At 37.7% G+C, this 26196-nt stretch overlaps 1 protein-coding gene and 1 long non-coding RNA gene across 8 annotated transcripts in view; one reads left to right on the top strand and one right to left on the bottom strand.

The window, feature by feature from the left end:
* The window catches only part of fbln2 (fibulin 2), a 71596-nt gene extending 55508 nt beyond the window's left edge, over positions 1–16088 (bottom strand). The window contains exons 1-2 of the mRNA XM_065241195.2: positions 15994–16088; positions 12679–14568 (exon numbers count right to left, since the gene is read on the bottom strand). Of these exons, the coding sequence (XP_065097267.1) occupies positions 12679–14476 (1798 nt within the window). The 5' untranslated portion in view covers positions 14477–14568; positions 15994–16088. The remainder of the gene's footprint in view (positions 1–12678; positions 14569–15993) is intronic.
* On the top strand, positions 1162–9444 carry LOC135718864 (uncharacterized). 7 transcript variants are annotated; one of them, XR_010520925.2, is made up of 13 exons: positions 2229–2500; positions 2870–2954; positions 4486–4594; positions 4980–5029; positions 5119–5181; positions 5270–5341; positions 5466–5552; positions 5847–5887; positions 6038–6112; positions 6708–6786; positions 6960–7023; positions 7616–7716; positions 8322–9444. It is a non-coding gene; the product is annotated as an uncharacterized lncRNA (long non-coding RNA). The 7 variants fall into 7 exon arrangements; XR_010520924.2 differs by lacking the exons at positions 2229–2500; positions 2870–2954 and adding an exon at positions 1162–2054; XR_010520923.2 differs by lacking the exon at positions 2870–2954.
* Positions 16089–26196: the final 10108 nt, after the last annotated feature.

The raw sequence follows: 26196 nt of genomic DNA, 5'->3' as shown, positions 1-26196 counted from the left end.
GTGCATACTGTGCAGTTAAGTAACCGTATAAAAATCTCAAGTTCAAATTACTTTATTTTACATGCATTTATGAGCAAAACCTCTTCAGTGTGCCTTTTGATGGTCTGTGTAATTTTTATAACTAGATTTGTTTAATCCACATTGTTTTCGTGCTGTTCTAGTCCATTAAATGACAGATATAAACTTAAGATAGACTTATTATAGACTTAAGAAGCACATATATTATTAAAACTCTTTCTCTTAAGTTTGTTAAGATAGATGAGGACTCATTTACTGCTGGACAGAGAGTGAATGAAAGCACAGTCTTCTGGCAACAGTGACATATTTCATTGCTTTCTGTTAAATTGCTCAAATGACTGTTTAAAACACACTTGGCATCACATTCATGATTTTATGGTAAAATGACACTTTTTCGCGTAAATCCACGAGCATTTAAACCATAAACAAAGCACTTTCACTTTAATTGAGCGTGAGCAGCGCAGCAGAACCACGCAGAAACGATTGCAGCACTGTTGCTACAGAGCCGCCCAAGTATTTGCGGCTGGCTCCGACCTCCGTTTATATCCGTTTCGAGCCGCGAGCTCGCGCTGCTTATGCGGCGGGGTGCATGCTTGTTAACATGGGCGCTGAGAAAACCACGCGCCGCGCGGCCGCAGCCACTGCTCACCCTGTGTGAAACCGGCGTAGACTGAAGCAACTCGCGTTGCTACTACTGCGCCGCCTTTTTGGGTCTGACGAATCGACGCGCATATTTTGCGTCGACGTATTTTTTGCGTCGACGTCGTCGATTACGTCGACGCGTTGTCCCAGCCCTACTGCAATCCTTAAAGTTCCTTTAAAGGACAAGTTCGGTATTTTACACTTAAAGCCCTGTTTTCAGATTGTTTATGATGAAATAGAACGTTTTTGACTGAAATGTGGACATATGATACTGGCCCGAGAATTTTCGGGTGTTTGTTGTTTCACCCCCCACCTCTACAATGGGTGCATATGTGCACTGGAACAACCCTTCCTAAAATGCATTAAACTTTCGTTTACAAAGACGTGAAACTCACCGAGTGGTCAGGGGTGTTCACTCCCAGATAGCAATTTCCTTTGGACCGGATCCGCATGAAAGCCTTTAGATCCGTCTGTAGCGGACATACGGTATCTGACTGTGGTCCAGATCTGCACCTGATAAGATTTCAGCTCTGCTAGCAAAGCTGTTTTTTCATCGATTTACAGATTTGTTCCAGGTCCGGTTTCCGCAACTCAACCGGAAGTCAGGAGATGCGTTTAAAATACAAAACACTAATTTGGCCCAAACCTGTGATACGGATATGGGCAGAAGGAGCAGGTGGTAATTGAACAGAGAAGTCAACTAGCTGGCTGCTGTAGAATAAAAGTTTTTTGTAATGGCACAAATTTAGAAACATGAGGGTGCACTATGTGCCCATGGCCACTTCATTTCTACACCAAATTTAAGCTAATTGGCTCAGTATATGTGCCAGTTAGACTTTTCAGTGCTGTTTTTCTACAGTCAGCAGATTTGGGCCAGATCCACTTACCACATCAGAACCAAAGCTTCCAGAAAGACAGTTCACTGATGTGGCCCACATCTGTAATATTGACCCAAACCACCTCCAAACTTGTGTGTTCCACTCTGGTTTACTGAACAGAGCCGAACGCGCGAAGTGAGTGAGGTCCGTCCGTTTGAGAGACGTTATGCTGATCTGGCCCTCATCCGTACCACGGATTATAGCCAGAAACCGTTGGAATAGATCAAATGAAACTTTTGTGGGGGTGCCCATGCCATATTTCGTTTTTAAATCCTGATTTGTTAAATCTTACAATGGAACACTTGCACGTAGCCTACACAAAAATGATTAATTCACTAACAAAGTAATAGGCTTGTCTCAAAATGGAAGATTTACCACATAACAAAATAATACATTAGCAACTGTCCACTATCCAAGTGCAATGGTCCAAGCTGTATTGCCATCCTGGGAAGAAAAAAAAGTTGCGAACATCGTGGGAAAAAACGGCACTGGCGCACATAATGGATGGCAACATGGGTACGTATATTGATTTTTTAATACTATATTTCGTTGGCAATGCTGTGATTATGGTGAATATAGTGTTATGGGACTGCAAGTTTCTGCTTTAAGTTTTAGTTTGCCCCAGGGGCGGTTATAGACCCTTTTAAGTGGGGCTCCAGCCACCCTGCCGTCATCTTAGCCCCCCTAAAATTAAAATCTTAATATTTCTACCAAACTATCAAATATATTTTTCTGAAGTTTTATTTATTTGTAAAAACAATTAATTCGAATATAATTATTAAAAAAAAACGCAAAATGCAAGACATTTAGAAAAAAATTACGAGTTTATGAGGCATTTGATTAGCTTTGCTGTTCTGCGCATGCGTCGTAACCGTCAGTGGAGGAGAGCTCGAGCGCCTGTGCTTCAGGTCACACAGAGGGAGCAGTTGTTTCATAAAATATCCAGCGTGGAAGCTCAGAAGGTATTTTCGCTAATGTTTTAATTTGTTTGCTAACCTGTATGAGTGCAGTCATGTCTACAAAATATATAAGAATATTTGCCGTCTTAAATGAGATAATAATAGGTTGGTATCCTCCGTTTATAATTCAAAACTGCTTTGCATAATGAAGCCGTGCCGTTTAAAGTTTGCCGTTGTCATGACATTTTGCGATACTACAAGGTCTATATTTGTACCTTTTTCTAGTTAACAGTAATACCAGCTGTGAATAATATGATGCTAAGTTATCGAATGTGCAATTGAGAAATATGTCATATGAGTTTAACCCACGAAATTAAACACACAAATAAGATAGACTATAAACAACATTCAATGACTTGTTCGCTTTTATAGATGGATATATAACGTTTTTTAAATGCTGGAAAGGAGAGCAAACAGGTGGAGAAAGAGTTAGAGAGACTGAAGAGGTCAGAGACAGGTAACGTTAAGAGATGATAAAGTGATTGTTGCAGTTTCATAGTCATGATAAATGTTATTATTATTAGCCCCTAAAATATACATCATTCCATTATTTACTTACCCTTATGTTGTTTTAAAACATAACAGCCTATTTTCCGATCAGAAACTAAAGGGGTCATGTATGATTTATTACAGTCATATTTAGAATCACTGCAGGTTGTTGTTAGTAAGTTTATGAATATGGTTATGCATGCTAGAAGCATGCATGATACATCTGGAAAGTAAAACTGATTTATAATGTATACCGAAAAGTACAGTCTGACTCGTATAAATATAAATTCTCATATAAATTGTTAGTATTCATTAAACTTTGAATATACATATAGTATACATGAACTTGAATTCAAGATACACAATAATAAATAATAGTAATAAATAACTTTTATACCTTTTATATCTGTTCAAGAGAGTTTTTATTTATTTGTATTAGGTTAATAATAATAAGGGCTTGGAACTATATAGAAGAGTAATGTATATGTAGCCTACATGAATTTATTAATATAATAATACTGGTCCCAATTTGCAAAAAGGCATCATAATGCTCTCTTCACATAATCACTGAGGGCTAAGCCCCCATAAGAATGAAATCCTAGAACAGTTTGCCCCATCCCGCTATCAGCTATCGTGAAGTAATTACCAATCATTTCGTTCGAAAAATTCTAAAACAACGATGTTTTTAATACTTTAAAATAACATTTGATAAATGAACCTTTCTCTTGGAGGTTTCTTAAACAAAAGGCTGCATAGGAGGTCGCATTTGTAAACTGCATACGTCATAAAGACTGTCTTGTTACAGAATATTAACAATTATAAAGTTTTACACTATTATATTTAGTTAATCGTAGCTGTATTTATATTTAGTTAATTGTTGTAATATGCTAATGACTTGCGAATGTAATGATTAATTAACTGAAATAAAGCAGGCTTGATGACGTACTGTATGCATCCTGCATATGCGACCTGCGGAGGATGCAGCTTTCTGTTTGAGTAATATCAGCATAAAGGTTTCTGGCTAAAGCTTTCACGGTGCAATGTGCATGCATTATATTCTGTCTTTTACTGCGTGTGCTGTTTTGTTTGGGTTTCCAAATGTTCGTCTGACACGCGTTGTGAATCAGGGTATCTTCCGTCCATTCCATATTTGTTTTAAAATTAAAAAACAAAAATGAAAAAACAAATCGAATTTTCATTTATCGTTTCCATTTATAAAATGAAAAAAGAAAAATAGAAATTTATAAATTTTTCTAGTTACCCAGCAAACATTGGTCCGACGGCAACGTCGTGTCCCTGGCCAAAAATAGTCGCGGTATGACGGCATAAATCGGTGAAAATATGTAAAAAAAAAAAAAAACATGTCATAAAAATGCATTCAGATACATTTGTACATGTCTATAGTTCTATGGGGTTACATGTATAATTGTTACTTTGACTTTTAGCTACGTGTACTTCAATATATACCCTGATGTGAATTGGATGCATGTCTTTTACAGGTGCATTTATAGTCCATCATGACATAAAAAATCCTCTGCATGCAACCACGAGGAGAGGGGGAATTTACTAAGGAGTTTTGTCTATATATTATATAAAATCTACTGTTGGGTAAGTACATTTTGTATTATTTGATTAACGTGGTTAAGTTTTACTTGTTTGACACAAATGAACCAAAATAAACATTGCCAGAATTGTCCACACTGAGTATGGCTAAAATTAGCTAATAGGCTAAAAGGTACTTTGAACTTACACATGTTATACCATAGTATAAAGTATATTTAATGATAGAGTCAAAGTTATTACTTTAGCTTATATATGTAGCCTTTGAGAATTTCTTTCAGAAATTAAAACATCTGAAAGAGAAAAGTTATTTGGCATGATGGAATGATTTGATTGCCTACACATTGCACATGTAAAATGTTAAATACTGTTCTGTATTAAAAGCTCAGCATAAGTGTTTGATTAACTTCCTTTGCTTTTGTTTTGTACAAAGGAAGAGCAGAACCTAATCCAAATAAAAATAAACAAGCTGTTAAAAGCCAGGTAAATGCCTCAGTTTTATACACTTAAACACATAGGAGTTGGTATTTGTGGGGTTAATATCAGTAATTACAATTTCATTTTGTTTACAGTTGAAGGTGGTCAACACAAACCAAATGAAGATGTTGCACATTTCACAAACAATAAAAAAGAAGGTATGGCAAACTGTAGATATGGTTTAAACAGTCAGTCTACATATTTGTTAATGTTCTAATGTGTCATATCTTCTTGTTTGTGCTAAAGATCAAGTTTTGTGTCCAACACACTTGGATGAGACGTGCCCGACCCCTGACTTTGTCTACCCTACATTAAGTTGTAAGTTTTTGACTGCTTTGCTTTACTTTGAAAAAGAATCATGCTTTCAAAAAGGACTTTTATATATTTCGATATGAAACTCAAAAATTTATATAAATTGTTTTGGTGTATTTTGTTTACACAGGTGATGGCACACTTCATGACAGTAAACATCGGTATCAATATGATGTGATTGATCTATACCCTAGAATAAGCTGTGACACTATGAGACGTACGTGCTACTGATGCTTTTTGTTATTTTTTTGGTGCATTCCCACACTATACAAACACGTTGCTTGGCTCCAAAGTGCATACACTTTTGACTTTATAATGTCATTCTCATTTATAGGTAAACATTTATTCCATCAGGGTTTTGCCTGAATGTCAACATAATATCCCAAAACTTTGATATAAAAAGTGATTTATTTTAATATTTTACACTACTATGTTTTTTTTAAATACATTGTGCGTGTGTATGTTTATTGTACTTAATGAAATTACATGCAAGGTGTAATTTGTTTTGCAGGGTGACATAATGAACAGCCATCTTCCAGACAACCGAAACAGGCAGAGTATTGTTTTCTTGTGTATTGTCATACACCTAAAGAGGATTTTTTGTAATTGTACTGTTATGGCGTTATTCATTCATTAATGTGTCCTTTCTTACCTTAAATAACTTGTCATTTTTCACTCCTTTTGTTTTTAATGTCTATATAGTATTGTCTACAATACCAAATTCTGGATTGACGCCCCAGTACCAGAAGGCACTCCAATCCCAGAGAGCATCCCATTGTATGTGAGAACTTTACAGTCGCATCTTATTTTAAGCAGATTCTACTAGGGATGCACAATATATCGCATGTGATTGTCATTGCACATCTTGTCAGTGAAGCTGGTTCCATGATCGCCATCACCTGCTTTCAGATGGAGCGGCATTTACTACACAAAGCCTTAGTTCACTGACAATTGGGGCAATTTCGCATTAATTATTCGGGGACGCATCTCCTGCAATACATGCGATATGGACCAGCTTGTCAGTTAACCTCAGCTTTGTGTAGTAAATGCTGCTCCATCTGAAAGCAGGTGATGGCAATTTACAACTAATCAAGGAACCGGCTTCAATGACGAGATGCGCATGATATCGCATGCGATTTATCATGCATCGCTGGAAACTACATTAGTGACAACACAGCTTAGAGTATAAACATGTACATTTCTCTGAATTTCAGTTAATAGTTACAAATACAGAGCTTATAATGTCTGTCATTGCTCAACCACAAAGACCTAAAGTACAGCCATCTGATGTCATAACTAATGCAGTATTACACTGTGAAGTGATTTACTGTTAATATTTTACACTACCATATAATTAACTATATTTGTACAGGTGAGGTAACACAACGAAAAAATAACAGGATGGAGACTACCTGATTCTTCACCTATGGCCTTAGCTTCAAATGCAAGAAGTAAGAAATGCTATATGACGTGTATTTTGCATTATGAATGCATTATGAATGCATTATGAATACATCAAAGATGTTGATAACAAGTTGATCTGTGTAAGTTGTGATATAAAGAATATGTATATATATTTCCATCTATCTTTCTATAACATTATTTCAATTGTTTTCACATTTAGGTCCAGCAACTGTCTGAGCTGGTGGATATTCTATCAGAGACTGCATGAACAACGTTATGAACAGGTATGTGTTTCCCTTGAATTGTGTAATCCTGCATAATATTGCAGGAATATTGATTACAACCATAATTAACCCAGCAATTTATATTACTTAAATTCAGGATTTAATCTGTCACACATCACTTGTTCAGAACTATTAAAGTTCGTAGTGGCTCAAACAGTCAGCCATACTGAAAACAAGAAATCAAATCATAATTTCAGTGTAAGCCAGTGGTGTCAAACTCAGTTCCTGGAGGGCCGGTGTCCCTGCAGAGTTTAGATCCAGCCCTAATCAAAAACACCTGATGCGTTTAATCAAGGTCTTCAGGATTACTAGAAACTTCCAAACAGGTGTGTTGGAGTTCGTTGGAGCTAAACTGTGTAGGACACCGGCCCTCCAGGAACTGAGTTTGACACCCCTGGTGTAAGCCATTACTTGTCACCAAAACCTATGGATGAGGATATTGTTTATAGCACATGTTACATGGTAGATGAGTAGTTGTGAGTATGTTTGAACATTGCATGCAATTGCTATGATGCACATTACTGTTAATTGTAATTTATTGACCATTAAGGTTATTTGTCTAAGGTGAAGTAATCTTACATTTCTTTCACAGAATGATGTCTAATTGTTTTATGGCAAAGTTCAATATGAGGGGTGGTGGACATCTGGAAAATAAGTCTTTTAAAGGCACACCTTTGTATTATGTTATTCAAGGTAATTTGGGGAATATGTTGATCTAAAAAAAACTCTTGTTCTTGTATATTGATGTAATTTTTATTACTATGATTTATGTATTTAGGGGACATCACAGCTCACCTGTCTTTATCAGAAATATCCTGTTCATTTTTTGACAGTTACACACCTAGTTTAGGGTCTTTCTCAAGGGCACCACAGTGGGATTGAAGAGCAAGGGTACAAATGCTGTTGGTCTCACAACTGATCTAACACTTATTTAAAGCATAACATCTTTTATACAATAATTTATATTTTTATATATATATATATATATGAAGAGTTTCATTGCAAAACGAGATAACTCCGTTTTTACCATTTTTGTCAAAACATGTTTATTATTCTGTTGTCATGTTATTATCTTGTTATATAGGGTGCTACCTAGCTGTATTTTTTAAGTTATGAAGGTTTAAATCAAAACAAACCAACTGCAGTTGAACAACCAAAAAACAAGATTTCTGAAAAATTATATATATATATAATTTTAGCTGTAGACCATAAAGATTTTGAAAGTAAGTGCATGTCATTTACCTCAAATGTTTAATTGTATTTATTTTAAAAAGAAACATATTCTTCTTTTCCCTCAGATGCTGTGAGGAGGTGGAGCCCAAAAGCCACGGACTCGGAAATCGATGCAGCTATGGCAGACCACCTCAAGCACACTCCAGGAAGAGAGCTAGGGGTTGTGAATACAAAAAATAAGCCAAACAGATGTAATGTGTTAGAGATAGTTCACACAAAAATGAAAATTGTTATAATTTTCTTACCCACGTGTTTCAAACCTGTATACATTTCTATTTTTTGCTGAACACAAAGATTGAATAATGTTTGTAACCAAGCATTTCTCACAACCCATTAACTGTCATAATCATTTTTTTACAATTGTAGTAATGGGTTGTGAGATCTGCTTTTTTAAAAACATTCTTTCAAATATCTTTGTGTTCCGCAGAACATAGAAAGGTATACAGGTTTGAAACATGAGAGGGAGTAAATGACTAAATATTCATTTTTGGGTGAACTATCCCTTTATATAATAAAGTATTTTGAAATTGTTATTATAGTTAAAAAAATAAAAGTCTTAAATCAGAACATGCTTCTTTTTTGCTCATGTCCACAAATAATGTGTTCTTTAATGTGTTTAATGCCTAAAGACCTACACCAAGCAACAAGTGCTATGGTTGTTAGCTTATATACATTCTGAAAATTTCATGTGTACTTTATGTGAATGGAGGCCTATGATTATTGCTTCTGACTGTAGGGTAATTAAATATAAGGTAGCCTAAACACATGAAAGACTAAACATCACATAGGCCATAAATCCCAAAAATAAGGCATAGCTGGCATTGATCTGGTACGCGGATCTGTGCCGCATCTCTATGCGGGACTGGGCCAGCTCTGTTCCATTTCCAGTTCAGATTCGTGAAACTGATCCTGACCACTTCTTGGCCGATGTGCGTTTGGACACTGGACCGTGTTAGTTAAACGGATCTGATGCGGATGGAACGGTATGTGTGGGCCAGCTCCACCCCAGTGTTGTTTTACTGTTTTGGTACGAGAGTGGGCCAGGGCTGACCCATCTCTGGTGCAGAGCCATGAAACAAATCCTGATCACTTTTGGCCCGTTGTGCATTTGGACACTGGACCATGTCCGTGAGATGGATCCGGGGTGGATCGCATGGTAGGTGTGGGCCAGAACCACCCCAGTGTGGTTTTGCTATATGATATGCTCACACAAAAATCGCTGCAAAAGATGCTTTCCAACAGGTTTTATCGTAGTTTTTGTCCAACTTCATTGACTTGTATTAGATGTCCTGTGAGGTAAGGTATTACTCCGCCGCCGGGAACGGAAATGGAGTTGTTTGTATTCTTGCAATTGGCAAAGGCGGATTAACGCCACCAACTGGGGTGGAATGTCTATTATTCAAGCTCTCAATGAAAGAATATACGGGTGTGAGGCATTTGGAAAAATAGGTCCACAAGTTTACAACGAATGGTAAAACACCTGTTGGAAAGCATCTTTTGCAGCGATTTTTGTGTGAGCATATCAGTAAACACCCCTGACCACTCTGTGAGTTTCACGTCTTTTTAAACGAAAGTTTATTGCATTTTAGGAAGGATTGTTCCAGTGCACCTATGCAGTCATTGTAGAGTGGGAGGTGATAGAACAAACACCCGAAAATTCTCGGACCAGCATCATATGTCTAAATTTCAGTCAAACCCGTTCTATTTCATCATAAACAATCTGAAAACAGGGCTTTAAGTGTCAAATAAATCTCTGAAGTCCTGCCCTTATCCTTATCTCAGTATTGCTTTCATTCTGTTTAGTGTTAAATGTGGGGCTAGATGCATTTGAATGAGGTGTCTAAATCACAAATCACTGCATTTTGCTGGCAGTAAACATTTTAAAAGAAAAGAAGGATAACAAAAACAGCATTCAAATGTAGATTTTCCTTAAGCATTATGAGACCTCACCTAAAGCAGCTCTTCGTTTCCCAAACGTTTTGTATATTCAGACAATCCCATCAGATGTAAAGTACCACTTTATTTGAATTAAGATATGTTTAAAAGAAATTTGAAGTCTTTGTATGGCGCCATAAAATTAACATTAAAACTCAACACTGATGATGAATAGACGACTTTAATCTATGTTTTTGTATGTTTTGGCTATTTATTTGAAAAGGTACCGCCCCAGTGACATCTTTTGTATCTTCTAGTACACAAACAAACAAACTGTGTGATCTCTAATTCAAAATGTCAAAAAGTAAATCGAAAGTGCTTGAATATTTGCATACCCATGGTTAGGAATGAGCGATTTAAATCTTTTCATCACTTTTGTCTATCACAAAATCTGCATTTTCATTTGGTTCCAGATTATAAGACTCCCATAGATCTTATCTCTCATCACCATGGCAGACATTCATCATGATGCATCATGCAAAAGAAACATTTTCGGCTGCACTCTCTGACTTTAAATTCAATGCACATGTTGAAAATGCCGGTATGTGCACAACGATAAACTTGTTTTCTGCCAACATATTATCAGTACTGTATCCCCCTCACTTTTCCCGATTATCGTACTCATGCAATCCGGAGAGGCAAAATGTCGAGAGCACCAAGTGACTCTTTCTGCCGAGGGCTGTTTATTTTGAGCAATGGCCAACTGGCATCCTGCAAGATAACTAATTCCTTTGCTTATCTAACTAATTGTGCAATGTTGCCTTGTAGTTGGACTAGTCTTGTCTCAGTAATCTGAATGGACCTCTCCAGACTTAACTCTTTCTGTTATCAGTGACCCACTTAAGTGACCTGTCGAGCTTAGGTAAGGAGTGAGGGCAGGGCTGTTTTCTGTCTCTTGTTTACAACAATACAGCTTTTCAATAATCTTTTAGAGGTTTGTTGTATGCTGACAAACTGATGTGACCACCAAACAATGGGAGGAAAAAACAGAATGAGTTATTAAATCCTATGTAAAAGGTTACATCTATCATTATTATGAAAACAACAGTTCTTGAGAATGTTTTACTTTTGGCAACAGAATGATCATTCATTTCATAATATCTTTGTTATTAGAGACAGAAACGTTTGGGTTGGGGACACACATAGAGTAAAAACTAATTTTGTGGAAGATTAAGATTAATATTTGAATGGTTATATTATTTTTCATAAAAGTCAAGCACATTTCCCACAGATTCACATTACTATTATGCTTCCAGGGCCTTAACCTTTAGAAACTGCAATCATTCTCATGGGTTGCTTATACAGAAAATGCTTGATTGTTATGAAAATACTGACACAATAAAACATAACAATAGCTCTCTAAACAAAATATTAAGTCTTTTTCATCATGTTTGTGTAAAGGGGGGTGTTTTTACACGCTACGTGGCAAAATCATGGAACAGTGAAAACGTTTTGTAAAGTCTATGCGGTGCTGGTGTCAGCAAGGCCACATTTGTATTTACTGAAAAATACATAAAACACAATGAAAATTCTGTAATTGTGTCATTTTGTGCTGACCACCTCTTATCCACCTTTGAAACTGCCAGTGTTTCCCACTTTCCACGTCTCATATTAAAAATGAATAAGACACTCATGACTGCCACGTCCCATCTTAAAGGCCCTTAACTCAGACATGTCCTTGGTAGTGAGATTCACCCATACAACACAGGGATTTATTCTTAGCACTACATTCTTCCATTTTGGCCTCCATCTCAATTTATAAAACATCTGAATGCACATTTCATCCAGTAATATTAACCAGGTGCCGTGAATGTATTAAGTTACCTTTGTACCCCATTAAATATTTCATAGTTCCAGGACCAGTCAAGATGAATTACCGAACACAAACACAACCCACATAAACACCTTTTGGTTCAAAGTCACAAGCCATTTTCCACTCAGTAGTGTGTTAATAGCTAGCAATGTTTTCCGCTAATTGAAGCTTTGAACGTGTTGAGTGACACAAGGGTGTTAGGTGGTGTTTGAATGAATATGATGACTGAACAGGGAGGATGAACCCAGCAGGAGCGGGGCTCGGCTTCGCGACCCAGACGGCCCCCCTGAGTTGAACATTTATGCTCCAGCTCACAATTCCTGAGACTAGCGAGAGTCCCTATATTTACATGCTGAAATCAAACATGACAGCAAACGGTTTTCCTAAGCCTTGTGTGACACCACAAATACTCTAATTGGTACCCTGCCATGGGAGCTGGGAAACAAGTTACGGTAAACATTTCCAAAGGGCTGTTTGTTTTGTCTTGTCATAAGGTGGGGGGTCTAGACTATTTCTCAACAACGTATGACACTCATCTTTACACAGCTTTGCTCAATTGCCAAGTTCTCAGAATTAGGGTCTATGGCACCTGCTGAATGTTGATCATAAATCACATTCACCATAACAGTTCAGCACTCACAAACATTTATTAAATGTCAACCAATACAACTCACCCTCCTTCATCGTTGGATACAACCTATGGGTGTTGTCTGTCTCTTTCTGCTCTTCTTTGAAGTTAAAAACATTGTGGGACTGTGTGGTAGGAGATGGGCTGGTCGGACTAAACTCCACTGGAGAAAACAACTGCCAATTCGGTTTCCTCTCATGCTTGCTCTTGTGGTCTCCTAAGGTCCCCACAAGCTCCTCTGTGGTTTTTTCGTGGTTTTCAATGGGTTTGCTGTGCTCTAGAGGATGTTGTCTATGGTCTACAGAAGGTTCTCTGTGGTCAGTAAAAAGTGTTTCTCTGTGGTCCTCTGACAGGTTTTCATGTTCTGATGGTAATTGTCCATGTTGTGGTAAAGTTTGGTTAGAGTCGATATCTGACACAGTCACAGGTTTTGAACTGTACAGGTCATTAACAGTGGTTGGTTGAACTTCATCATGACCAGTAGCAGCTGTGATGATTTCTTCATGTTCAGAGCTGTCTGTTTTCACGGTACTGGGGAGAACTGAATGCATTTGACTCTCTGATTCGCTATTCCAAGTGCTCTGCCATGAAGTTGTGGTTTCCCAAAACTGAGATGTAGTTTGCTCAACAGTTGTGGGGGACTCTGTAATTGTTTCACTGTATGTGGTGTCTTCTTCAGTTTCGGCTGTGGGAAATGCAAGCTCTTCATTGTCTGTACTGCTGTTCCCATCAGTAAGGGCCTCTTGATTGGAGTTATCTTTAAAAAGACTGAAGCTTTGGGTGTCTTTGGAGTCTTCCTGAGAGGAGATTCCCACTCTTTCCAAAGGAAAGCCGAATTGTGCCTGGTCTGTTTTATAGGTCAGAGAGCTAAACAGCTCTTTATTTGGTTTGTCTTTGGGAATGCTGATTTTCATCCTATCCGTACTGTCCTCATGGAAGGAAAACTGTGGCCTGTCTGTTGTGGACTTATAAATGCCTAACATCTTTCTGAGTTCTTGTTTTGTCCCTCTGTGGAAGGCCTGACGGGGGATAAAACTCTGTGTATTAGATGCTGAGATGATGGATGATTCAGTGGGAGAGGCAAAACCATGCAGGGCTGGATCTGAAGAATCCGTTGGCAGATAATCATAGTTCTCCTCCTCCTCATCCTCATCAACAATGTGGCTTGGATGCAGATTTAAAGGACTGTTGCCATCACTTTGCCCAACTGGTAGGTGTTTGGAAATAGGACCCCTAGAACCGTGATGATTAAAAATGTTCAGTATATGGTCTCCGTAGCGACTCCCTGATGTGCTGTCCTCCATCACCGCCACGTGCCTGGTTTCTGGAGCGTGGCGCGGATTGCAGTTTGGAATCGGAGAGCACATAAGATTGCCGCCATCGTTTGGACAATGGCAGACCTGACACGGGTCAATTTTGAAGGAGTGACCTGCTTCATACTTTTGCTCGCCATGAACGCACCCAACACGCTCACATTGAATACATCCATCCGACGGTTCCGACAATTCAATGCAGTTAGCGGGAATCTCAGGGCATGGAATAAAATGGCAACTGATCCTTCCACCTCCCTGCGGGCAGGAGCACTCTGTACTTCCAAAATCCACAAAGTACGACTCACCTTCTGGAACTTTTCCATTTTTGAATCCAGCACTGATGCAGTCGTAATACTGGTAGCCCTCACACCTGCATCCCGTTTGTGTGCAGGTGGCACAACATGCTCCAGTATCCAACACCTCTTCAATGCAGTTTTCCAGTATGGGGCAGTCCACACCAGTACAATCCTTTTGACAAAGACATCTACTTATAGTCAACAAAAGCACCAAGGTTAGGAGACCACTGGCCATTTTTACTTGGTATCACAGACGACAAATCCAGAACACTCTTTGCTCACCAGACCCCAACTTTTCTCTCATGCACTGCAAGCAGTCAATGAAACCTTGAAGGAAGAGAGAGAGGGAAAGAGAGAGAGGTGAATTAGAGAGAGCTCAGAAAATTTCCTGTGGAGATATTTCAGCCAGCCCAAAGTCACTGTGTAAAAGCCAACATCTGGCTTCATAGTTGAGCTCACCCACTTAAGACCGTCCCACATTTTAAAATCACAGGGTTGTCCAAGCCTGATCTCATGAGCAAGAGTCTCCATAATCATGAAGCTTCATTCATCCCCATTACAGTTATGCTACACACACAGATGCATGAGTGGTGTAGTAAGTTATTCAACTGCAGTTGTCATAAAATATCTGATGGGATCTTAAAAGCCGTTTCACACCATCTGACTTCTCTATTATTTTTGATCGCTTTTTCTCATTTGCTTGACATTTATGGGACCTCTATACTGTAGTTTGCTATGCTCAGCATTTCAGTTGCAGTACAGGACTATAATGAAGAACACTAAACCCTCATTTTGCTGATGACAAGGCCAGCTAAAGAAAAACTCAGTTTTTAGTGCCATTTTTCTAGTTGATGAAGTGTTTGTGGGTGTAACATTAGATGATTTAAAATAATTCTGCAAAGCTGGGTTTTCTACGTAAAAGCAATGACAACAACAAAGACGGGTTGTACTGTTTTGTATTGAATTGCTTTATATTTAACAGCTGAGAAACATGTTCTGTTTGCTTTGGAAAACTGCTCTGTCCCGAACACTGAGATTTCATGGCAGATGAAAGGAATTGCTTTAATTGTTTCCAAAAACACAATTAGCCTTAACATCTTAAAGACTGTGCAAAAGTTTTGTCTCCAACACACACACCAACCTTGCCATTTGCAAATTTAGCATTAGAAGTCAATTGCAATAAACTGAATAATCTTATACATATACAGCATAATCACATAAAAAGTTATCAAAAATATAAGTAGCCTAAAATTACTGTTACAACTTTACAGAACATCCATAGCAGGTGTTTCACAAAGAAAGCTGCTTTCTTTTAAATATTACCATGGTTACAACATTTACGAGGAAACTTACTGAGGTAACTCTGTTTCAGCCACAAAAGTCAATAGGTCAAAATAAACCTGCTTTATGATCCTTTCCTATGTTTATTTAAGGTTTTACAACAGTGAAAATAACTCGACTTGAGTAACTTCTGGTTACTGTGATAAACTATCTTAAGAGCTGTCACAGAGTGAATAACAGAAAAACTCATAAGAAATCGCAAGCGCGCTCACGCAGCAGACGCACCGCGAGCTCTGTTTAAATTGTTCCCTTGCACATACTACAAAATAAAGTTACAACCAGCAGCCGATGCTGATCGTCGTCTGATTTTTACAATCGTCCATTGCATCACAAAACAGCATGCTATTGGTCATTTTCCAGAAATGCACGAGCGTTATTTTCTGACGTAACACAATGAAACGTAAGGTTTACCTCGCGGTTGTCATAATCCTCCGTCCGTCCATAAGTTTATAGGTCCAGTCGACTAACTTGAACTAACTTGATTTATGAAGCCTACAGAGCGCCTGGACTGCGGTAAGAAATGTAAAGGGGAGGGACAAAGGGGTTTGAGACCTCTATACATACTTTCCAGCAGTTTATCATACAACCTGTAACTGGAATGCATTACCATCTGTTTAAAGCATCTTCTATGGCCAATCAGTTTTAGTACGAGATTACAACTTAATACATCCATGTGAATAATAATTATAACGTGACTTAAATCATTATCCGCAAATGATAAAAACTACTTTTGTAGAGAACTGTAAAGTTTAGTATAGCCTATAGTGTAGTATATTACAGTAATTACTACACATTGTATAACCTACTGTATAGGCTATACTGTAAAAATAGTATTCTGTATAACTTATTGTAGTAAGTTTAATTTATAAACTGTTGTAAATAGTGTAGTATACTTTAATACTTTCTATGGTACTGCAAGGTAAAAAAATACTAAGTTAGGAAGGAATTTCTACTAAAGTTAACTATATTAATTACATTATAAATTAGTCTATACAACAGTATTAATGTGGGTCTAAATACTTAATAGCGTTAGTTCAGAAAATATTATTTTTTAAGAAAAAAAAAACTTTTTTAACCTACTGTAAGAGAGAGGGGCAAATACTTGCCATCTTGGCATTAAACGTAAATACAGTAAACACGGGCTGCTGCTTCCTCGCTGTGCATTAAAGACATGCGTTTAATACATTTAAAGGCACAGCTGGGTTTTCCAAACTCTTGTGTGAAATTCCTTACAGTACAAACAGAGCTAAATCTACAGAGTGTCTTTGTTTATCTTGTTCAATTGTTACTCAGGTATTCCCCTTCAGAAAGCTTTAAGTCAACTTGGAAGTTGACACCATGACAAATTAGTCTTCTGTCCACCACTGTGTTTTAAAAGACCTTACATGTACCTCATAGAAACAGGGGTCAAGCCTGTTTAAACAAGGACCTTGTGCTTACATCGCTACTTGCTGTCTGTCACCTGCTTGTTATACACTTATGCAGAATAAAAAAAAAAGTATTCAAGTCATTTGAATTTAAAATGCATCTTATATCTGTTGTCTGTTCAGGGTCTTTGATCAGGAATAACACAACCACATGTTCGACATTAGTCTTATGCATCGTAAATACCTGTAAGACTTGTTCAAATATTAAGTCTGTAAACTCTTAAAAAAAGTTTCTAAAATGTTTTTGTCAGGCTGTATGGTTCCACAGAGAAACTTTTAATTTTACAGACCCTATCTTTTGCAGTGTCTTTGTAGTGAAAAAGAAACAGTTCCTTTAAAGGTATAGTTCACCCACAAATGATTTCACTCACCCTCATGTTGTTACAAACCTGGATAAATTTCTTTGTTCTGATGAAAACAAAGGAAGATAATTTTCATTATACCATAGGTCTGTTGAATGCTGTATTCTGATTGGCTGAGAAATGTTCCGTGGGTATGCATTAATCTTTGATAAATGTCTTAAAAATGGGCACCAGAGCAATGTTTGTGGTAACCGTGGTATAACGCCCCATTCAGACAGCCAACGACAAGCAGTAGCAGAGCGACGCGATCTTTCATTTCAATGGAAACCGGGCGACTTCTGGCGACACGAGCGAAAGTGACCATTGGCGACCGTATGGGCGTGTCCAGCGACGCGAGAAAGTTAAGAAAAGTTTAACTTTATGCAAATGTCGAGCGAATTTCGGGAGCGACTACCAATGAGAACAAAGCAGTGGAGTTCACGTCATCCTTCTCTCGTCAGTTAATGGCGTGGATGGTACTCATTTGTTTATGACAAGCAGATTTAGAAACGCCTCATTGAAAGAGACGAGCGACACACAGCGATAACGTCGCTGGCTGTCTGAACGAGGGGTAAGAGAAATAATTGACTCCGGTCCATTGAATTATTTGAAAATAATGCACACCTGCGTGTAACGGCACTCCGCTTTGCGTCGTGCCGCATTGCACCTTGGGTGTGCATTATTTTCTTATAATTCAATGGCCCGTCGTCAATTATTCCTTACTTATTGGGTGAACTATTAAGAACCTTTGACTACAATGTGTTTTGGGCAACCAAACATGGTTGTTCTATAGCAGGGGTGTCAAACATGCGGCCCGCGGGCCGGATACGGCCCGCAAAGGTGTCCAATCCGGCCCGCGTGATGATTTATACAGTATTATTAAATATTAAATACATATTTTAAAAACCCTTTTAGGCGGGTGTCTAGTTCGTTTTTAATATGAGAGACTTGCGGAAAGCAGCAAAACGCGGAACAAAGACTAAACACGGTGCCCAAAAATCTTGCCGTTTTATTGTTACCGCTCCGCTAAAGATCCACTGATTCCGGTGATCCACTTCGTGTTTTCTCGCCCGCTCCGCAGCATCTCGGTGTCCACTCTCTGCCTGGAGAGTGAAGACGACAGTTTCCGAAGTTCGTTGCATTAACAGGTAGATTCATTACATTATATCAGTTGTTAAACCGCAGAATTAGTAATTTGTAAGTATGTTTATGTATTTCTTCCGGTAATGATTTGCTGTCAGTGTTCTAAAAGTGCTAACAACTTAGCAAGCAAACAACAAAATATCCACATTCTTATTAACGTTACAATGCTTGTCTTATCGATTTAATGTTCCCGATCAGATCTAAGTTATTATAAACACTAAATTTGCTGTTGTTGGCATACTTTGTAGACAAAAAATAGAAAAAACACCAATGCCTTCACAAAATAATGACAGAGAACGGAAAGAGGGGCTTTTAGCAGCAGTTCAACATTGCAAACATGGATTCAAAGCTCCATCAAGCCAGCAGGTAAATCATGTTGAATATTTAGCAGATTGTCACACTTTAATTCTTATTATATTTCCCATTATAATCACTTGTCTAAGTTGATGCTAGTAATATAACACATAATATTTATAATACTTTATTAAAACCATAATAATAGTACCACCCCCCATAGTGCCATTTTTGGTTTGGGCCACTGCCCCATCTAGCATTTTCTAAATGACTGTTCTCATTACAAATATATTCCAAAGAAAAGTGATTGGTTTATAAATAATTTTGGCATTAAGGCAAAAGAAGTTAAATTAAAGCTTTTCAACCTATAAGGCCAGTGGATTTTGTACAGATGTAAATTTGTGTGTATAATATACAGTATGAGTGTGACCTTATGAAATGTAGTTTTCACAGAGCTGTGTGTTTCTCTGGTTTTCTTGCTAAACAAACTAATTAATTGGTTTGTTAAGTTAATTTTAACACAATTATCAGCACACTAAGGTTTAAAAAAATTATCCGGCCCGCACTTCATGGCGTTATTTACCATCCGGCCCTTAGCCTAAAATGAGTTTGACACCCCTGTTATATAGCATTGCTGCAAATAAGGCTTTCTAGTGCTTTCTGTGTTTTTGAAGCTTTGATTGTGTATACAGTTCATAATATAACATGTCTTCATGTTTCATGTGTAAAATAAATGCTGTATTTTTCACACAATTTACTTATCCGTATCCCGCCATTTTCACTGTCCTCAAAACGGGCTGATGTCTTCCTTGTTTTATGAAGTCCCTCCTTCAGAAATACGTCATGAGTTCTGATTGTGTAGTTTGTTTATGTGTTGTGATTCGTCAGCAGTTTAGCTTGTCGTTAGCTTAGCTGGCGACTGACGTATTCCTGTGGGCGGAGTTTAGTCAAAAAACTGTTCTAATGACTTCATTAAAGCAGGAAGTAGAGGGCTGTAGTCCAGACCGGCCGTTCGCTGTAGGCATTGAAAGGCGAATTCTGTTAAAGAAAATATATCGCCTGGCATTGAACTTTGAGCTTTATCATTTTACAGGTATTATTTATGCTATTATAGCATTACACACTAACTCGGGTTTAAAAAATGGGATCAAAAAAGAATGTGACCTTTAAAGGAGATTACGCATAGAAGAATAGATGGATTTGTAAAATAACAGAATGTTTCTGCATACACACTGGCGACTCATTTTCTGATAGAAACACATTTAAAAGTGCATTTTCTAGGTTAGGGGGGCTTTAAGAGTCAAATTCAATTCATTTCCAAGAAAACATGTCAGATGCAAGTATAGGGTTTTGAATCTGAGCTCTTTAATTTCTCAAGGAACTCAGTGTTGTAAGATGTGCAAGGGTGTGGGTTTCCCCAGACAAACCCCACTTGGTAATCCATAACAGTTCATATTTAAGTCTCAGTTTTGCCATGACCTAAGTCCAAAAAATTTAGCGCAGGATAAAGAAAGAGGGGCTCCAAGCACACAAAGCTCCACCAAACATCTCCAAACTCATGTTTGGACCAGCATATGCAGTACAATAAATACATCTGACATCCTAGAAACTGTTTACTTTGACCAAGGTAGACATCTAGAAAGCATTACTCACAACGGCATGCCTTATTTTCCAAAAGTAACTGAGAAAAAGATTGGTAAGCAAGCATTAACTTAATTTTCCAAAGAAAACAGTATGGTTTTAATGCTGAATAGTTTACATAAAACATACTTTGAAAAGAAATGTGATAGTTAAAACAATTCTCTTTCACTAGTCAAATCCAGCCATTCTCTTTCCATTCAAGCTTAACTCAAACAGCCATGTCTGTTATCTGTATAGGGTATCATAAATTTGTCACTTGGTAGGAATTTCAATGCTGGAATTTTATCTGCATCAGGCTAAATGATCTCGCTCAAGCCATAACCTGAACAGCATTCTGACCCTGGGCTTCAATAAAAACTCTTAATGGCCAGACGTAGGAGCGGAACAGGCAGTCTTCTGCAAAGATGAGTTAGCTTTATTTTTATTCTTGTCATAGATACTCCTTTTTCCAGGTCTACACCTGAATCTCTAGCACTGAACAGGCAGATGATACGATAAAATTAGCATGCTTTCAAATGCATTTAAATGCTCTGTTTTGATTTGCTCAACTGGAGCAAGAAAGGTCTGCTGGATTAATTTCTGAAGCAAATGTGCCAAAATGCAAAGCTGTTCGTAATGAGCTGGTGTTTGGGTTGAAATTGTCAGTTCATTCGAGCATTCAGTGCAATGATATTTACAGATGGACATTTTTTCTTGTTGTTGCTTAATGCTGAACTGAGAGTAGTTTTATAATCTCTTCGATGGAGCTAAGATGTTCTCCATCCAAAACCAATGTAAAACGGATACATGAAGAAACAGTTACACAGACTTCAACACCATGAAAGTTTGTTGTTGCTCACGGTGTGATACACTGATAGATGTGCTTACTGTATAGGAGACTTGTGTATTCCTAGTTTGTCCCAAGAGGAAAATTATTACAACACTGACAACTATGTGACCAAACAAAAGGAATTACTATGACCCAAAGGGGATTGTAAGGGATGTATAAGAACGCAATGTGTACCTACCTTTATCTTCTGGCACATTGAGGGTGAGCTGGAAAATCTGTAAAGAGGGGGCAAATCTGAGTGACATTTTCATTACAGTCAGAAAAACTCCAATTTTAAAATAATGCAGTACATACAGTACATTTGGTACCAATATTTACCTCTCACACTGTAAAAAATTGCTGGGTTGTTTTTAACCCATGCTGGATAAATATGAGAGAGAACACATGCTGGGTTAAAAATGGCCCAGTGTTGGGTTGTTGTTATGCAACCATTTGTTATAATAACCCATCAGTTGGGTTAAAACAAATTTAAACCCAGCGGTGTGTTCTGTCCAATGTTTACCCAGCATGGGTAAAAAAACGGTCATTTTTAGATTACAGGTACTAATATAAACTCTTTAGGTGCAAAGAAAAAGGTTTTTTAAAAGGGTACCGTCCCAGTGACAGGTAGGAACCATTGTATTACCATTTCTTTCTGGCAGAAGCCTATATGAGAAAAACTGAACTGCACCATGTGCTTTTCATCTTAAAGGAAAACACCACCATTTATCAATATTTTAATACATTTTTACCTCTTACCTTAAAGGGATAGTTCACTTTAAAATTTAAATTCTGTCATCATTTACTCATCCTCATGTCATTCTAAACCTGTATGAATTTCTTTTTTCTGATGAACACAAAAGAAGATATTTTGAGAAATGATGGTAAAAACACAGCAGTAAGTGACCATTGACTTCCATAGTAGGAAAAAAATATTTTGGAAGCATTGTGATAAATTACTAAGAAAATATTTTGATAAATGATGGAAAGCACACAGTTGACGGTACCCATTAAATTCCATCATATTTTTTTATTCCTACTATGGAAGTCTATGGTCACTTACTGCTGTGTTTTTACCATCATTTCTCAAAATATCTTCTTTTGTGTTCATCAGAAAAAAGAAATTCATAAAAGTTTAGAACAACATGAGGATGAGTAAATGATGACAGAATTTTCATTTTTTAAGTGAGCTATCCCTTTTAAGGGATAGTTTGGCCAAAAATGATATAAAACCCATGATTTACTCACCCCAAAGCTGTCCGAATTGCATATGTCCATCGTTTTTCAGACAAACACATTTTCAGATATTTTAGAAATATCTTTTAGTTAATTAAATGGGAAGTTACAGGGTCCACTCCTTCAGGTCCAAAAGTGTGCATCCCTCCTTCACAAAATAAATCCAAACGGCTCCAGGATGATAAATAAAGGTCTTCTGAGGGTAATCCGCGTGGTGTTGTTGTAGAAATATCCATATTTAAAACTTTATAAACAGAAATAACTATCTTCCGGTAGCGCCGCCATCTTAGGCTCCTCTGTATTCAGGAGAGAGTATCAGCGTAGTGTACGCACTTTCTTAGGGGGATTTCTTTAGGGTGATTTCACACATGCCTTGTTTAGTTCGGTTGAATCGTACCAGAGTTCGATTTCTCACTTTGTGCAGTTCGTTTGGGCAGGTGAGAATGCAGCAATCAAACTCTGGTGCCCACCAAAAGCGGACCAAACAAGCAGACCGAGACCCCCTTGAAGAGTTGCGCTGTGTATTATTGGATGAGGAATTGTTTCTATTAGCAATATTAGCCCAATGGCAGATCGCGGACATACATGGAGTTGGGAGGAGGTGCGGAGCCTCAGAAATTTGATGGCTTCACTACTTGCAGTGCATTAAAACGTTGTTTTCAAGCCGCATTTGCACTTCATTCTGGAAATGAACAGTTTGTCTAGAATGCTGTATACAAAATATGCATAACAACAATGGACATATTTACAGCGTGCAGTCGTCTGTCCATGGTGTCTGCTGTATTTTCCTCCTTTTTGTTTACTTCTGGTATTCCGTTTTTGATTCCCGCATGTTGATTCTGACCAATCGAGAAACAGTTTAGGAAATAGGTTCAAAGACATGTGGCCAATGAGTGATGTGGATCTTATAACATGACCGAATTTTTGTTCATTTCATCTGGTGCGGACCAGAGCGATCAGTGTGGCATGAAAAGGAACCAAAACTGCTACAAAAGCTACAGTGTGTCATTTTTTGCTTTTGGTCCAGACCAAATTAACCGAACTACAGATGTGAAAACACCCTTATTTACATGTGTAACTACTCATGTACCAGTCTTTAAATAGGTAAAACATGGCAGTGTTTGGTGGCTTCTAATTCATCCCGGTTTGGATCCTAAGGAATGAATGGGCTAGGCTAAATGCTAACACATACACAACGCTCTGAAAAAAGACTAAGTGCATGCTTAAAAAAATATAGGGATGTATTAATTAGTCTATGTTGAGGTAAGAACATGGTAAAATATTAAACAATTTTGGTGTTTTCCTTTAAAAACCTTTCAGCACTATCTATATGTTTGAGAATTATCGACTATGTAGTAGTTCCTTGTACATGTACAAGCAAACAACTTAGTATAGAGGAAAGCATGAGCTGCATTGTCTTTAAACCTTTACTGCTAAACCTGGATTAAACCACTTATTTACTTTTGAGATGACAAAACCCTGTATGAAACAACAAATAAAACATTGTTTGACACAGTTCAAATCAATGCTACAGTCATGAAGGCCTTTTGTTAAGGTCAAAGTCTGTGCTATGGCATTTCTGATCTCACTAAATTCATGTTTTGTTAAAAATGTCAAAGTCACCCTCTGTTGACTGATTTTGAAATCCACTTTATAAGATTAGGTCCTACAACATACACAGGTCCACTGTAACACAAACCACAGCATACCTATTCTGCAAATACCGTACATCTTATACATTATATGGATGTATTCTAGTGATACTGTATGAGTGCTTCAAATTCCATTATAAGAGAGACAGCCAATGAACAAAAGTGACCTTGATCGATCCTTTAATCTTTTTCTTAATGCAAGATGAAATGTTATACATATATGGAAAGCTAGTTTTATGTTCGCTCCATGAAGATCTCCAGATGACCTCATTTTTTCCATGAAAAGTGTCATGCAAAGGTCTCATTATAAAGGGGGGACCACCCTGCACACTGATGAACGTTTTGGCGTGGCTTACAAATCAGTGAGTTATCTGTGTGATACAGTACTGTTAGAGGACGTGTAAATTGTGGGGGAAAATGTATAACGCCCAGAAAGAAACAGAATGTGCGAGGGAAAGGAAAGAGAGGAAGTGGGTGTTGTAGGAGATTCTGGAATCTTCATCAGCGTCACTCTTCATGTGTGTTTTGGAGGGAAATGTTTCTCTTAGCACCGTGACAGGTAACAGTGGCCCTGACAAAAGCAACGTAATGCACCACAGCGGGAGAAAGGGTAAAAAAAAACCCCATTAAAACAGATCCTTTGTTTGAAGTGCACAAAGTGATGTTCAGACAACCCATAACATTTTGTTCCACTCCATTAATGCACATGCCTCCCTGATTATAACCGGCTTTGGCGACATTCTGCGAAAATGCACACATTAGTAGCAGGTGTGAAATGTTCTGATAGTTGTCTCAATTATACAATGTTTCAAAACATAGATGCAAAAATTATTTATGGAACCGTACAAGCCAAAAATGTTTTTATCTATGGCACTGTTTATCGTTTTTGCCTTTATGGTTCCATTAAGAACCTTTATGGACAACATTTTTGCTGGAAAAAGAACTGTGAAAAGATTAAAGAACTAAGTGATGTTGTCATCTGCTTTGTTGCATGAGTTCACAAAAAGTTCCCACTTTTTTAGCAGTGAGAAATAACATGCCGACAATCAAGAACACCATTCCATTGATATGCTCCGTTGCTCCAGTGTTTACAATGATGTCACAGCAATAGAAGAGACGCAACTATAACGATAAGTCTATAATCCCACCCAATTTGAAGTGGTACTAAACTGCAGTGGAAAAGAAAACCCAGCCAAAGTAAAGCGAGCCGAACCACGCCTTACCGAGCCACGTCATGCCATGCCATGTGGTACCACAGAATGATGACTTAGAAGTCAATCTTATAAAGTACTAAAGACACAAGTACAAAAGTAATGTGAAAAAGTACATTTACCAGTGGCGGCCGGTGACTTCTTTTTCGTGGGCGCTTGATGCCAAGTTTGTCACAACATGTATGTAGCCCGTCATGTGTGTGTTTCCTTTTTTCAAAATATGTGTTCTGCACCCCGAGATATCCTGTGTGCATCAAGTCTCTTGTCAATATAAGTGCCTGCTGCAGACGCGTCTACAGGGTTTATGATTAAAGATACGCTCGCATTTGCCAGATACTTGCATAATCTCATGCATAGTCAAAGTTTACTGTTAAGGGATTGTCTTGCGTGTATTTTGTGAATGTGAGCTTCTCTTTTATCATATAGGTTTTGACGCATCTGCAGCATGCACTTATTTTGACAAAACACGTGATGCACACAGGGTCTCTCGAGGCGAAAAATGCTGATCAACCAATCAAAATAAGGCACACTGGTTAAACTGATTAATCCGGTCTGAAGGGGTTAACATACTATCTCTGTATTAAATGTATTTAGTTAACTCTTGTATTAAACTTGAACCCAACTTTCATACAAAGTGGTACCTAAATACATTTTTTAAGTACATTTTTAGCACAATTTCATTCATATTCATGATGTCTCAAAATAGCACAGAGAAGTACACTTATCTTAAGTATATATATATACAAAATGAGTGTGCGAAAATAGAGCACTGTAAGTACACTATGAAGTGTACTTCTTTTTCACCTGGATTGGCATCTAGGGGTAAGATTGCAAATTGCAACCAACTTCAATTTTGAAATG

This window comes from Paramisgurnus dabryanus, chromosome 14 (assembly GCF_030506205.2).
Source record: "Paramisgurnus dabryanus chromosome 14, PD_genome_1.1, whole genome shotgun sequence".
Lineage (NCBI taxonomy): Eukaryota > Metazoa > Chordata > Actinopteri > Cypriniformes > Cobitidae > Paramisgurnus > Paramisgurnus dabryanus.
This window is presented reverse-complemented; position numbering and strand designations above follow the sequence as displayed.